We start from the raw sequence: 15,959 nt of genomic DNA on the forward strand, positions 1-15,959 counted from the left end.
TGGTTTCCGTCACAGTGTCCCATTGCGCCAGAAGCGGTTTAGTCCTGCTGGCCACATGACCCAGAAAGCTGTCTGTGGACAAACGCCGGCTCCCTCGGCCTGAAAGCGAGATGAGCGCCGCAACCCCATAGTTGAATTCGACTGGACTTAACCGTCTAGGGGTCCTTTCCCTTTCCCTAAACTGCTTCGGGGTTTTGTTTTACAATCAGGCGGTGCATTAAGTTTTATGAAATAAATGACCCATGGAAAATAGGGCTATCGATAACGACTCGTCATTTCCACGTGCCGCCAACTGCGAGTTGCTGGGGAAGACAAGTGAGTAGAGTTGTCTTGTGTTCATGCCCTGCTTGGGGGCTTCCCATGGGCCTCTGGTTGGCCACTGAAGAAAATGTGATGCTAGGCTAGATGGACCTTTGGCATGAGCCAGAAAGGACCCTCTTACATTTTAGCCCCCAGGTCCTGGTTTCATTGGCCCACCCTCTATGCTTTTGAAGGCATGATGAGCCAACCTAGACACAGTTCGATGCAATGAGGAAGGGCAGATCAAATTAATGGACCAAGCTGAAATGGCAAAACTTGCTGGAAGAATAAGAAACCAAGGACTTTAGACAAAGAATGGGGAAGATTTATGGAATGTCTGAAAAATCTTTTGTAAACAACTAAGCTCATTAGCAGGACTAATCTAAAACAAGCAGTTACCGTCTATAAGGTGTCCCCACGTATAAGACGCCCCCTATTTTTGCAGCAACAACCAATCGCCAGTCCACCCTCGGCACTATCCATGTATAAGACGCCCACTGATTTTTGACATTTTTTAAAGGAAAAAAACCTAGCCTTATACACGAAAAAATACGGTAAATATATATTTACTAAGGAAGACAAGGAAGTACCGTATTTTTTGCTCCATAAGACACACTTTTTTCCTCCTAAAAGGGGGGAATATTTGTGCGTCTTATGGAGCGAATGGTGGTCCCTGGAGCTGAATTGCCCAGGGGCCAAAAGAGGATCATGCTTTTTAATTTTACAAAGAAAAAAGGGAGTGTTGAAAGGACCCCGCTGAGCAGCTGATCAGCAAGAGACTGGGAGAGAGATAAGAGTCCGGCTCCCTTTCAGCCCCGCCCTCTTGTCCAGGCCTCCATTGTTGAATGTGCTGCAGAGGGAGGTTGTTTGCTTCCCCAGAGAATGTGACTGGCTGATTAGATTATCTGTCTGTAAACTGTAGAAAAGGCTCCCTTTCCTTTAGAAGCTGCAGAAATGTGAGTTGAACCCCATAAAAGGGGGCTTTTCCTCTTTGCTTTTCCCCCTTTGCAAAAAAAGCTGCAAAACTTTTAGCTGATCCTAAAAAAACCAGGGCTTTTCCCTTTGCAAAAAAGCTGCAAAACTTTTAACTGATCCTCAAAAAAAAATAGGGCTTTTAGAGGAGGAAAACCTGAAAAATATTTTTTTTCTTGTTTCCTCCTCTAAAAACGAGGTGTGCCCTATGGAGCAAAAAATATGGTGATTAATTAAGCGGAATTAAGTGGGAGATGCAGTAATGAAAATTAAAAAGAAGATATCACAGAAAGGTGGGAGGGAAGTCAAACTGTGTATTTTTATTGGGAAACTTACTTAATCTGTATGATTGTTAAAAAATTCAAAGATTATATATACAGCTCATCAGATTCCTGCATTATCTGCTCCACTTGGGACCCATTCCTAAAGTTTTCAACTTCCTCGTGGATAATTGCCACTCAAGTTTCCCCCTTCAAATAGTCCTCACTGGGACCTCTTACACCCACCCATTCCAACACTGAGCGGTCTGTTCAAAACTCCCAAATGGTCAAGTTACGTTCAAAGGGCCTGGTGGCTCCAAGTTTGCCACTGGCTAATTCCTGGACAGGTACCAAGAAGGACAACGCCCCCAGCCAATCATCCTCATCCTTACACTTCTGACAAGTTAACGTGGCCGCTAGCCAGTTCAAGCCCGATTGGTCATTATTCCATAACCCGTTTCCATTTCCCTTCCTTGCTATTCCCTCCTGGTTGCCCTTTCCCCCTCTAGCACAGGCCTCACCGACGCTCCAGGGGAAATCTTCTCTATGTTCGGCTTTGTACGACTTCAGGACAGACAGGCACCAGTCGTCCTCCACTTCGTAGCGGCTATAAACAGAGGCTGCGGGGGCAAGGAAGAGGTTAGCGCGAGTGAGCGTCTGGCTGCCTGAATGTCGGTGCGTTTTCAGAGCCAAGTGCGCTGCCCTAGCGGCCACATGGCAAGTTTCTTGACACACTGTGGCACATCTGGGAATTCTAGTTAATTTATTAACTTTTTTTTTCTTGCAGATGCAGTTAATTTGGGTCCAACTTCAGCCCCACTCTCTCTCTCATCTTTGGCCACACACCTTATTTTAAAAAAAGACAACTGAGCATGCCAATAGGGAATGTATTTCAGCTGACAGGGCAACCTTTCAGCATCCATATGGCAGGGCCAGGGAAACGGGAGTATTATTTTTTAAAAATCTTTGCACAGTGGGAAAGTTTTGATAAACATTCCCACGTCCCTCTCTCATCATCCATTCAGGCAAGCAAGAGGCGTTGTCAGAGTTATCAGGTTTACAGACACATTCAAGCCAGGCAAAGATGTATGGCCCAAGGAGAGTCTGGAGGGGCTGACAGAATGGCTGCATACAGCTCCTGGTCCAGAGGTTTCCCCCCCCCCCCACGCTATTGTAGAGAGGGTGCTGTTCCCTTCTGTTGAGCAACTGCAGCTGTCAAAGAGAAAGCCGGCAGTAAATCACACCGTTCAAAGTTGGAATTAACTCTTTATTAGTAAAAAAAAAAACCAAACCACGATCTTCACTTGGCTGAGCGTCAGACCAAATGAGCACAGCTGCTCATTCCGGTAGGTCTTACCCGAGGCTTCCTCAACCTCGGCCCTCCAGATGTTTTTGGCCTACAACTCCCATGATCCCTAGCTAGCAGGACCAGCAGTCAGGGAAGATGGGAATTGTAGTCTCAAAACATCTGGAGGGCCGAGGTTGAGGAAGGAAGCCTGTCTTACCCCATGCATCAGTTGCAGAGACTAAAAGTCCCCGCCTCCTCACAGCTGTCTAAGACGCCTCCTCTCCAGAGCTTTCCCCAAGCAATTGGAGACTGCGCCTGTATGCAGCCAAACTCTCCTCCGCCCTTTTCATGCCTTGTCTGGTTCTGGGACTCCAGTGGGGGTGGGGGAGCTTGTCGCAGAAGGGAGAGACACCTGTGACTCTACACCAGCCTGACTCATCCCCAGAATGGTCCCCTGACTCGCTCCCAAAGAATGATGATGGGGGGGGGGGGGCTGCTTCCCAGGTGTTAGTGCCCCACCTCATTTGGTAAAATGCCAAAAACACAGGCCTAGAAAGTTTTTAAAAGAGAAGAAGTTTGAAGCTTTTGGAGGTACTTCTGTACCGCTGCTAACTTTTATGCTTGTGCTCAATACCTGGCTCAACTTAAGGCACTATTACTCATGTGCAGAAGGGTAGGCAACGTGATATTAGCCTCCAGATGTTGTGGCCTCCAAACTTCCATCAGACCACTGCCCATGCTGGTTGGAACTGATAGGAGGTTTGTAGCTCACCAGACCTGGAGGCGGACCATGTTGTCTGCTCCTGTCCTGGCATTTGCAAACTTTACCTTCCTCCATGGGTGTGGAAGCCTCCAGCCATTCTCGTACGACTCGGATGCCCTCTTCAGCCATAACTTTGGGATACCTGGAGGCAGGGAGAAGCTCGTTGAAAAGGATCACAACAAAAATAAATAGAAGTGAGGAGGGTGGGTGTTGGGTCAGAGGGAAGGGCAGTGACACAGAGGAGAAGTCAAGAGATAGTGAAAAAATGGGGTTACCAACAGGGGCGTAGCTAGGTAAATTGGTACCCGGGGGCAAAAAAAAATTTGCCCCCCCCAAGGCATGGGAAGGTCAGGTGGTACCCAGTGCGGAAAATTTCTTGTCAACCCCCCCCCAATTGATCCCCCCCCCACAAAAATGGTTTTACATTATTTCATATTTTCTTACAAAGGAATAATAACAAGTAATAATAATAAAACCCCTTTTATTTATATCCCACCCTCCCCGGCCAAAGTCGGGCTCAGGGTGGCTAACACCAGATACATAACATTGGTATAAAATCAAACAATAATTAAATTACCTCCTAAAAACCTCTCAAAGTCTAATTAGATGGCTTTCCACAGGGTTAGGGTTGGGAACAGTAAGTGTCCTTTGAACTGAAATTTCAGCCTTCACGATATAGGAAAACAGCCAAGTGAACAGCTATTTTGGTGGAGGAGGGTCAAGATATTAACCGATATGCATGAAATTTCATATATAGCTATATAATCCCTAGTATAGTAAGGTAAGACCTTCGGAGCAGGCATTTTCAAAAAAATAAAAATTCGTTGCTAATTTGTCACCCCCTCCATTATGGAACGCGGGGCGGCCCGCGCCCCTCGCCCCTCCTTGCTACGCCCCTGGTTACCAACAAAATCAGGGTATGTGGCTCCATGTCAATCCACAAAAGCGCCACGTAATTCATTTTTAGAACCTTTTCAAGTTAGTGGGAAAGCGGGTTTTAGCTTCGCCCTGGCAGTAGTCATTGTCATGCAGGAGAAAATGTGAGAGCAAGGGAACCTACGATAATTTTGAGATGGTTCAGCTGAGACTGTGATTTCAACATCTGCTCACCTGTGCTGTAACAACTTCAGAAGCAAATCATTCCCTCTGTTGGACATGATGTCTTCAGGAACCCTAGAGAACCAGAAGCGCATAGAGTTAGGACTGTATTTGTATTACTCTTGTGTATTCCACCAAAGATGACAAGGTTTTCCCCTAAGGCCACCCTCTTCTCTGAGGGACAGCAATCACGTAGAAGCAACATTTCCATTATCTCATCGTTCGCATCTCAGCTGGGACAGGTTGTTGTTGTTGTTCAGTCGTTCAGTCGTGTCCGACTCTTCGTGACCCCATGGACCAGAGCACGCCAGGCACGCTGGGACAGGTACGGCTTAGCAATGCTGGCCGGATTATCAGGCTATTTTTCTCCGCTGCAGTTTTTACTCACGTCGTAGTGATGATCTCATCTTTGGTTCTGCGCACCAGCAACACGGGGCCCTGGTATCTGAAGAGGAGGAGACCATGTCAAGGCACGTGCGTTGTCTTGAAGATTGTATGCTGCTGATGAAGCTAAGCTATCTGGGCTCAATGAGACAAACGACTGGGAGATTGGCTAGAAGCCATAGGTACATTGCACAGCAGTTCTCAGAGGAAGAGCAGGCTGTCCGAGTAAACCAACCCAAAATATCCTGTGTGAAGCAGATACTGGCACGGTTCAGGCAATCATATCCTGTGTACATAGACCCTTTGGTTCCTCCCTTTGCACGAGCCACAATGAAGCCAAGAAGCTTCTAAGTAATTCTAACTTCCCATTCTGTCCAAAGCAAGAAACTATGGTTTGGGACAAGTCAGGATCACAAACCAGGACTGAAAGTTGATGCTGAGATTTTGGGTTCATAGAATAGAATCATAGAGTTGGAAGAGACCACAAGGGCCATCCAGTCCAACCCCCTGCCAAGCAGGAAACACCATCAAAGCATTCCTGACAGATGGCTGTCAAGCCTCCGCTTAAAGACCTCCAAAGAAGGAGACTCCACCACACTCCTTGACAGCAAATTCCAAAGCTGGTAACTGCAGCCTCCCAGTATGGATGAAAATGGGAAGCTGTGGTCAGAAACGTCTTGGTTTAATTGTGTCTCAATGTGAAGGGACCTCATGGCAGGTCCACACATATCTTGGCTTAAAAAGCTGAGATGTGGTGGCGTAAACACAGCCGCTGAGTGTAGTGGTCGTTGGGATTGCTATGGAATTATGAAAGATGAATCACGCCATTGTGTCATGATGAACGCATTGTTGACTCGGTGTGATATCATGGACATAATTTCGGATCTATCCCATGAGGCTTTTTTTTGCATCTATGCCATTTTCTCTATGCCTGACAACCAAGTTCACAGCAATTTCATGCAGACCATCTGCTTGTTTGCCAGACATCCTAGCCAGGCATCCCTTTCAAACCATGTACAGGTGAAACTTGAAAAATTAGAATATCATGGAAAAGTTCGCTTTATGTAAGCAATTGTCTTCATTAGCTACTGGAGTTTAATATATGAGATAGACTCATGACATGCAAAGCGAGATATGTCAATCCTTTGTTTGTTATAATTGTGATGATTTTGGCGTTCAGCGGATGAAAACCCCAAAGTTGAGTTTGTTAATTTGGGGTTCTCATCAGCTGTACGCCATAATCATCACAATTATAACAAATAAAGGCTTGACATATCTCGCTTTGCATGTCATGAGTCTATCTCATATATTAGTTTCACCTTTTAAGTTGAATTACTGAAATAAATTAACCTTCCCACGATATTCTAATTTTTCGAGTTTCACCTGTAGATAAGGAGGTAGCTTTTGATGTAGATTGTTATCCTTAGATAGATTTTTAATGCCAGGCAAACAGTGCTAGCATGGAGGTAATAAATGGCAACCCTGTAGTCTATTGCCTCCGGGATCGGCTAAAGTGCTTTCCTTCCTAGCTCCTGTTTATCTGTCTTTGATATGTATGCATGTTTCAAAGCAGTCTTTGTAGTTAAGAGATTTCCTGCAATTTGTTTGTTCCCATGTGGGGGTCTGACTTTGTCCCACGTGGGGTTTTTGAAATGTCCAGAGGGAATCTGATTGGCTCCTATGAATGATGTGTTTAGGAGAATGTGCTTGGTTCTTATGAACGCTGTACTGCAATTTCTTGGTGAATAAAACGACCTGGGCCGGAGAGGCAGGATCACACTGTGCACGCACCTCCGGCCAGAGACTTGCTGGACAAGCCGCTGTGTGGTCTTTTACTTATTAATCAGAGTCCAGCTCTCCATGTTGCATTCAGAACACAATTCATGTAATCCAGCTAGCTAAGAGTGCTCATTTGCTATCTCAAGGAGACCTGGGGCCAAATTCCAGCTGAAAGCAGATGCTGTCATGCTTGTAACCACGAAATGGTCAAGCCTCGATTTGGAGGCTGGCAACTTGCACAGCTTTCATTTTAACAAGGGTCAAATTTCTGGTCCTTGGTGGCTCCGAGGGAAAGCATATCTATCTAAGAAAGTACTATGTGGATCAGCCTTCAACAACATGGTACACCCCAGTTGCCATTGGGACTGCAATGCCAAGAGCGTGCCAATGGATGATGGGATATGTAGTCTGACAATATCAAAAAAGACCAGGCAGCTGAAGGTTTATAGAAGGCAAAGACTCAAAGTTGGTCTCAGACTGAATTTCCAGCAGTAAGGAAAGAGGTCTTGATCCCGTCTCATTCTGCACAGGACGCCGTTAGCGTGCCATCCAAATGTTAACAGCACATGGTTACTTCTTTACATTAGCGGCCTATTGGTCTTGCCACAAGAGCTAAAATACAGCACATGTGATACTAGATTTCAGTCTTGCTACGGACCGACCCTCCCTTGTTCCACAACACAATCTCAATAAACCCCCAATCCCAGTACCACCGGATCTCTCCTCAGCACAATAATCAGACAAAACGTTTCCAGGTGAGGGAATCCAGCATTTTGTAACAAAGCCAAATCTGCCCTGGCTCCATTTCTTTCTCCCTTCCACTTCCCCCCAAAAAGTATTACTGGTGATTTGGGGATCCCAGCTACTGCTCAAATAAAAGTGACAACCATTCTTAACATTTAATATCACGTGTTTTCCAAGCTGCCTTTCAAAGCTACAGCCTCCCGACCGGCAACAAGCCTGAAATTTCATTACAATGAAAAACGATCGATTCCACGACAGCAATCTGCGCGATGCAATAAAAGCTTTCAGTCAAAAGCCAAGAAAACAGGCTTGAGTTTTCAAAAACCCTCTTGAAAGGCAGACAGCCAGCTGCATTCCCCTGGGAAGGAAAAAAAACACCCTATCCATCTGGGGGCTGCCAGCCTGACTGTTCTTAAAACCAGGCTCATTTCCACTCCGGCTTCTCACTGATTTGCAAAACCCAGCTTCACTATTCCAAAGATTAGATGTCAAGACGTTTGCTACTTCTTCCTCCTTTCCTGCTGGCGCTTTTTCAACTACCCAGTTTTTCCTTTGCTGCCTACCTGCAAAGCTGTTCCCCGTTGTTTAGGTTCAGGTGTTGCCTCACAGTCCTGGTGACCAAGCCCCCTATGGAAGGAAGGGAAGGAGTTAGATCAGCTTCGTCCACCAGCAAGCAGGTCCGTAACTCAATTCTCTTCCGTAGCTTTCACAGTAACCTGGCTTAACTCCCCACCACCACCCCCCAAAACCCACCACTTACTGTGCAGTGGAGATGGGAGAGAGGGCTGGCCACTGACAGGAAGTGGCACAGACAAAATGGACAATTAGTAGGTTCGACTGGCACCTTCACTGTACACCTCTAGGCAAAAACACCCCTCTTTAACCAGACTGATTGACATCCAGTGCTTTCTAAAAATGTGTTGGGGAGGGGGGAGGTGTTATTGGGTTGTTCTGGTTCTTGTTTTTATTACGTGTTTTGTGTTTTTACACAAGTGGAACCTCGGAAGCCGAATGCCTTGAAACTCATACGTTTCGGCTCCTGAGCGATCGAAACCTGGAAGCGAGTGTTCTGGTTTCCGTTTGATTTTTTTGGAAGCCGAACGCCTGGCGTGGCTTCCGATTAGTGCGCAGGAAGCTGCTGCAGCCAATTGGAAGCCACGCCTTGGTTTTCGAACGGACTCCCGGAACGGATTAAATTCAAGAACCAAGGGTACGGCTATATTTTGATTTTTACGTTGTGAACTGCCCTGAAACCTGTGGGTAGAAGAAGAAGAGTTTGGATTTGATATCCCGCTTTATCACTACCCGAAGGAGTCTCAAAGCGGCTAACGTTCTCCTTTCCCTTCCTCCCCCACAACAAACACTCTGTGAGGTGAGTGGGGCTGAGAGACTTCAGAGAAGTGTGACTAGCCCAAGGTCACCCAGCAGCTGCACGTGGAGGAGCAGAGACACGAACCCGGTTCCCCAGATTACGAGTCTACCGCTCTTAACCACTACACCACACTGGCTCTGTGTATAAGGTATAAGGCGGTATACAAATTTAATCCTTATTATTAAATAATTAATAATAACATACATCCCGTCAGCCTGTTTGGATGGCTGGTCACCTAGGATATAGCTCTCATTAAAGGGCAACAAGGGGATCAAGCAGGTTTTTTTCTCCGCCCAAGTTTCAAAGCCAAGAGTGGTGAAGAATGGACTCCCTTGGGAGGTGGTGGACTTTCCTTCCCTGGAAAGTCCACCACCTCCCAATGGGTGCTTTAGTTGAGATTCCTGCATTGCAGGACGTTGGACTAGATGACCCTTGGGGGTCCCTTCCAACTCTACAGCTCTATGATACTGACGTGGCAATAAAGGAAAGGGATCATAACAAACAAGGTTTGCATGTGAATGGCTTCATATACAGGCCTTGGCATCTCCACTTAAAAGGATCTCTGGGTAAGCGGGCTGGGAAAATCTTATAGATCCGCTGTGCATTAGAACAGACAGTGCCAGGACAGACTGTTTATTTGTCTGACTGTGTAAGACAGCGCTGTGCCCCTTTTGAAATCTATGGGGCTTACCCCTAAAGTGCACATCTAGAGGACTGCACCCATAGCTTTTTAGAATTTCAGGATTCTGGGCTGACATTCGTTGCCAGCACACATTTCCCGTGCCCTAGTAAATATCTGCTCAACCTGTACATTTTGTAAGCACCACATCCCCTTCAAATGGGGGGGGGATCCTCTCTAGAACACCCTCCCCTTACCCTTTGGGGGAAACACACGGCAGCCACAACGGAAACCACAAATACCACACACCCTTGGTGGGTTTAAACTATGAGGAAATGGAAAGGGAAGTGCAAACTAAGACGCCTGGTCCATACGAATGCCTGTGCAGGATTGGGGATCTTGGTGGGGCACAGCGACATATTGCACAAAAGGTATGGCTAAAATAGTGAAGACAAGAGCTTAGGTGGCAAAGGGAGAACCACTTTATCCATGGCCTGGCAAGAAGGTATCCTACCAAATAACATTGCGGGGGGGGGGGGGAGATATGATCGTGACTTACAACAAAAATCAAGGTGAGGGGTCCCCTGAGCTCAAATTATGGAGGGGAGAAGGAGACCCCCAGGATGGCCTGCTAGTGAACAGGGAACAGTGCTTATCAGCATGGGCTGTGACCCAGGAGTTCCTGGTTCAAATCTCACCATGGGAAACTTATTGACAGGCAGCCACTGAAATCTCAGCATGACCTCCCTAAATGTGTGCCAGAGAGGGGTTTCCAAGGGTTACTGCTAAGGTGCGCGAGATCAATGGTTTGGGCACTTAGGGGTGGGAGGTGGAAAGCGCCGCACTGAGAAATATTGCGTATTAACTCTCTGTGGTGGGGTGGATTTTGTTTTTAAAAAAAAACAAGCAAAAGGGTCTGAAACTATTTGACCATAGGAAGAAAAGATGTGCATTTTCTGTTTGCTTCCCCTTACTCCAGCTTTCCGGCATGACCTTGAGGGCAAGAGGAACGAGGTCATCGAAGGAGGCGTCCAGAATAAGGGCGCTGACGTCCGGGTACGACATGGCGGCCCAAGTGGCTGTTGGGTTGGAGGAGAGGAGAGAGACACACAGAGGAGTTATTGGAGGACTCGGATGTGCGCTGGGCGGAGCCTCGACGCCACTCTGCTCCCCTGTTTGACTACCACCAAGTTTTGACTCCTTCCCGTCCTAAGGCTAAAGTTTCCTGCTCCCAAAACTTAGAATATTATTCCAACTCCCCGCTCTTTGTTTATGGCTAGAAACATCAGGACCGTTTGCTTGTTAGCAAGGTTTCTTGAAGGCATGAATTTGCACCGGCTTATAGAAGAACTTACTGGCAAATCGTGCATTGTGTTAACTCGTGGGGGAAAGGACTGGGGCTCTTTGGACTTTCCATCTCTGGGCATAAATACTCCCCTCGCCCAATTCCAGGGGGGTGGCATGATGTGGCCGCCAAGACCATATAACACCAGTCCTGGGAAAGACCTACATTGGCTCCCAGTACGTTTCCGAGCACAATTCAAAGTGTTGGCAAGGTAAAGGTAAAAGGACCCCTGACCATTAGGTCCAGCCGCGTCCGACTCTGGGGTTGCGGCGCTCATCTTTTAAAGCCCTAAACGGCCTCGGCCCAGTATACCTGAAGGAGCATCTCCACCCCCATCATTCAGTCCGTTTTTAATATTCTGTTGGGAGCTGCACAGAGTGGCTGGGGAAAGCCAGCCAGATGGGTGGGGTATAAATAATAAATTTATTATTATTATTATTATTATTATTATTATTATTATTATTATTATTATTACAGTGGTGCCCCGCTAGACGAATGCCTCGCTAGACGAAAAACTCACTAGACGAAGGCATTCGTCTAGCGGGAGGCTGCCCCGCAAGACGAAAAAGTCTATGGGGTGCCTCGCAAGCCAAAAAATTTTCGTCTTTTTTTTCCCGTCTAGTGAAAACCGCGGTTACATTGCCGCTTCACTAGACGAAAAACCCGCTAGACAAAAATATTCGCAGAACAAATTATTTTCGTCTAGCGGGACACCACTGTATTATTATTATGCCTTCAAGAAGGGTTTCCTTCGCAAGGCCTTGCACATATTCCGAGGAATCCAGTGGCAAATCGCGTGCTGTCGTCCTCCTGCGTGTTCCAGCCCATCTCTAGCTAATCCCTTTCCCCCTGCCTACCCCGGCGGTATCCACGCATCACAGCTCTGGCTAGAAGTGCTTCTCACCTGTAAAGCCCCCAATGGACCAGGCATAGAGGATGATGTCCTCAGGGAAGAAGCCCAAGCGATGGATGGCATATTGCATCACTACGTCCATGGCATTGGCTTCGTTCTGAGGCAGCGGCACTCCCTGAGGCAGGAGAGGGAAATGGTCAGCACAAAGAGAGGCTGGGAGTGAAGACTCTTGGGAGAGCAGGGAGGATATCGTGTGCCTGATCAAGGAGAGCTTTGCTTTCCTCTGCTTCCATTTTATTCTTCATGCAAACTTCCTTTTCCAATTCTTCCTCCTTCCCCAATACTTTTGTGCCATGTCTTTTTGACTGTGAGCCTGAAAGCAGGGCCTGTCTAGCCAAGCGATCTTTGTAAGCTGTCCCAGAAACCGTCTCAGCCGAAGAGCAGGTAAAAAATGCTCCAGATAATAACGGACAAATGTTTTCAATCACTTGCTTGCCCCTTGAGAAGGGGCCTGTTAGGGGCTGGACTGAGGAGGAGTAATGGGGACCTCCCCCCCCTTCTCCTGAACCTTCCCAAGAACAGGAGGACAGTATAGATTTAGAACAGTGGTTTACAGAAGGGCATAGTTCAGAGGCTGCAGAGAGGAAAAGCTGGGAAACACTCTCACCAGGGGAGAGACAGCTGACAGTGTCCTTGGAAAGCATTCCTGACCCCCCTTCTCCCAGAACCAGGCGAGCATTGAGGGTATTAGAACAGAGAGCTCAGAAGCAGAAAGCTCAGATCAGCCAATGCAGGAGTGATGTCTAATGGGGAGAGATAGGGGGGTTGGACTTTACTTGGAGCAATGCCATTCTTTAGGGAAGGCTGCATTCCTTCGTCGCTCTCTGTGAATTACTGAATAAATTGCTTGGTAAGAACTTTTATCGTTTCTCTGATTCTTGGATGCCACCGTGGGAGGGATCTGATTCCCGGAAGCCTGGCGGGGCTTTACTTCTAAGCCACACATGTGAGAAATTTAGGGTTTTCTGAGTTTGGGATCTCGGTGCAAACAGGTGCAGGGCAGGGCCATATGTTATATCTCCTGCAAGGATCACCAGCATTTCCCACAGTGTGCACATGCATGCAATAGCAAATAGTGCTGCCCCGAGCTGCGAGCAAAACATTGCTCAGGTTTCTATGAGGCAGAACAGAACAGGCTTCAAATCAGTCAGTAATTTAAAATCTCGACGTAACTCACCGTGCTGCCTGCAAACCCAGGGTGATTCCACCCCAGCACCGAGAATCCAGCTAGAAGAGAGAAAGAGAGAGGGTGAATTCAGGGGAGGTAAGGCTGTCACTGGGCACGATGGCTGCGTTTTAACTCAAGAGGCAGTGCGCCTCTGAACATCGGCTGCTGGAAATCGCAAGTGGGGAGAGGTTCTGTCATGGGTGACTGGCATGATGGCGATATGATTTGTATACTGCCCCTATACCCGTAGATCTTGGGGTGATCCACAACATAAAAATCAAAATATATATTTTAAAAATACATAATAAAAATAAAGGCAACCCAATAATCCTCCCCTCTTCCACAACACATTTTAAAAGGGCATCGGATGTTAATCAGCCAAAGGCCTGGTTAATGAGGAATGCATCTCATTAACAAGGAAAGCCCAGCAGCAACAGGTTCTGCCCTAAGCAGGTCCTCACGAGCTTCACAAAAAGTCGCCTCTGTTTCTTTGGTCCAAGGACATTTTCGCTTGTTAGCCTGTCGTGTGCGGCGCCGCTTCCAAGTTGCAATAAACGAGGAACTGCCGTTTATTTTATCAAATGGAGGAGCAACTGAAGTGCAGCATTTGGGGAGGAGAAGAAGGGAAGCTCGGTTTTTTCCTCCCCAGCAAGTTTTGAATGTACCAGTGCGGAACATATCTCTGCATACCAGGGAAAGGCACGTATTAGTGGAGAGTTGCGAAGATGGCTCAGTCCCAGAAATATCTGAAGAGGCAGCAAAAAAGGCAATTCGCAGGTCCCCAGCGCCACAGTCAAAAATTCCCGCATCAGGTTCTGGGAATCTCCGTCTTGACTCGGAACTTAAAGCAACTCTGTCCAAGCTGGAAAAATGGAGCTGGAATGGTTGCGCCCAAATGTGCTCCCCTTCTCAAACAGTACAATGAAAAGTTACAGGAGAACCTTCCATTATAACCCTAACCCAAAGTTTTGCTTTGTTTTTTGGTGGGGAAAAAAGAGAGACTTGAATCATACCATCCAGCGGGGTGGAGAGGCAGCCAACTTCATAAAAGCCCGCATTTCCTTCACAGCAAATCACCTGCAGAGACAAAGGGAGAGAGGGAAGCTATTACGTTTGAAGCCAGCGGGAGATGTACCTTACGGCAAGCCAAATCTGAAGGAGCGTCTCCACCCCGATCATTCAGCCCGGACACTGAGGTCCAGCTCCGAGGGCCTCCTGGCGGTTCTCTCCCTGCGAGAAGTGACGTTACAGGGAACCAGGCAGAGGGCCTTCTCAGTAGTGGCGCCCGCCCTGTGGAACGCCCTCCTGTCAGATGTAAAGGAAATAAACAACTATCTGACTTTTAGAAGACACCTGAAGGCAGCCCTGTTTAGGGAAGTTTTTAGTGTTTTATTGTGGGTTTTTTTTCGTGGTGATTTTTTGTTTTTGTTTTTTAATTAAAGATTTTCTTGGTTTACAACGTGTGTATAATGTCTCTCGTATTTTTCCATAAAACATTTTTACAGATCAATTTTAGTTGTTGAGACATTAGGGAGAGGTAGGGGCAAGGAAGTGGGTGGGATGGGTGGGAGGGTGGGGTGGGGTGGGGAGATGATGTTTCTATTTTCCTTAATATATGTAGGATTTGGTATCAGCGTCGCTTGTGTTGGTTCTCTGTTGTTTGCTTGTGTTTCTTTGGCAGTGAGAGGTAGCAATAGGGTTTTATTGTGTTTTTAATATGCTGTTGGGAGCCACCCAGAGTGGCTGGGGAAACCCAGCCAGATGGGTGGGGTATAAATATTTTTTTTTAAAATTGTTGTTGTTGTTTGTTGTTATAGCTTTCCTTCATCTCTTGCCCCTGCATAGCATTGGACGAATGAACAAGATCTTGGGCGCTGGTCCTTGGGTATCAACTCACCAGTTTCCTGCCTTGCGGCTCAGAGGTCTCTCTGCGGTCCATGAACATGGTGTCGATTTCATTTCCATCGCAAGCCGCCAGCTTCGCTCGCTTCCCGTTGCACTGCAACATACAAGAGGGACAGAGCACAGTTGGGATTTAAGCCTCTTAGCTTCCCGGCTTCAAAATGAAGCCGGGAAGTAACACTTCCGCGTCGTCCGGCTACGGAGAAACTGATCACAGCTTCTCGGCTAGCTGGCACTCACTTCCTCCACCAGCCGGGCTTGCCCTTGGAGCAACATGGGCATGAGGGCCTTCTGCAGCAGATACACGGAGCCTGGGTACAGCATGCGTCGTCCAAAGGTGTGAGCCACTATGAAGCTGTCAAGGAAAAAAAAAGGAGAAATAAGGAATCAGTGTCTCCAAAGTATGGAACTGCCCATTATCTTTGCGCTGGGGGACTCCCCAACCATGGATGGAAAACTCAGTGGAAAGTTTGCAGCTCATTGCATCCCCAGCCAACAATGCTCTGGGCTCTCCAACCTCTCGCACCCCCGACAAAAACAAGCAAGCAGACAAATGAAGAACCTGCCCTCGCAACACCGACACAAAAGCTCTGCACATATACTAAGCAAAATAAGGGAAGGATCATGACCCTCCTTCTTTCTCTCCACCAACCTCACCGTGTCTATGACAACAATGTCTCAGAGCAAATATAACTGACCTGTGGAAAGGACTCTATGAATTGAAAACAGAGACCCTTGTTAACTATGAAAACCCTTTAATAAAAACCATTTAAAAAGATATTAGCTGGCCCTCCCCGTTCCCACCACAGCCAATGAGGAACCCAAGAGTCCAAGAGACTCTCTTCCCCGCACCAGCCAATCATTCATTATCCTTTCATATGAATATCCAGCCCTCCTCATATACAGTCAAACCTCGGTTCTCAAATAGCTCCGTTCTTGAACGTTACGGCTCTTGAATGCCAAAAACCCGGAAGGAAGTGCTCCGGTTTTCAAGCATTCCTTGGAACATGAACGTCCGATGCGGTGCAAAAAACCGAGCTGTCGGCCAATCG

The 15,959-nt window shown here is 47.2% G+C and overlaps 1 protein-coding gene across 1 annotated transcript in view; it reads right to left on the reverse strand.

Annotated features, from left to right (window-relative positions):
* The window catches only part of ABHD16A (abhydrolase domain containing 16A, phospholipase), a 38,644-nt gene that overhangs the window by 3,459 nt on the left and 19,226 nt on the right, over positions 1–15,959 (reverse strand). Inside the window, exons 8-18 of the mRNA XM_033141619.1 lie at positions 15,148–15,262; positions 14,903–15,004; positions 14,019–14,082; positions 13,015–13,064; positions 11,829–11,952; positions 10,554–10,658; positions 8,152–8,215; positions 5,070–5,126; positions 4,694–4,756; positions 3,649–3,725; positions 2,054–2,152 (exon numbers count right to left, since the gene is read on the reverse strand). Coding sequence (XP_032997510.1) covers positions 2,054–2,152; positions 3,649–3,725; positions 4,694–4,756; positions 5,070–5,126; positions 8,152–8,215; positions 10,554–10,658; positions 11,829–11,952; positions 13,015–13,064; positions 14,019–14,082; positions 14,903–15,004; positions 15,148–15,262 — 920 coding nt within the window. The remainder of the gene's footprint in view (positions 1–2,053; positions 2,153–3,648; positions 3,726–4,693; positions 4,757–5,069; positions 5,127–8,151; positions 8,216–10,553; positions 10,659–11,828; positions 11,953–13,014; positions 13,065–14,018; positions 14,083–14,902; positions 15,005–15,147; positions 15,263–15,959) is intronic.

The sequence above is a fragment of the Lacerta agilis genome, chromosome 2 (genome assembly GCF_009819535.1).
Source record: "Lacerta agilis isolate rLacAgi1 chromosome 2, rLacAgi1.pri, whole genome shotgun sequence".
In the NCBI taxonomy this organism is placed as follows: domain Eukaryota; kingdom Metazoa; phylum Chordata; class Lepidosauria; order Squamata; family Lacertidae; genus Lacerta; species Lacerta agilis.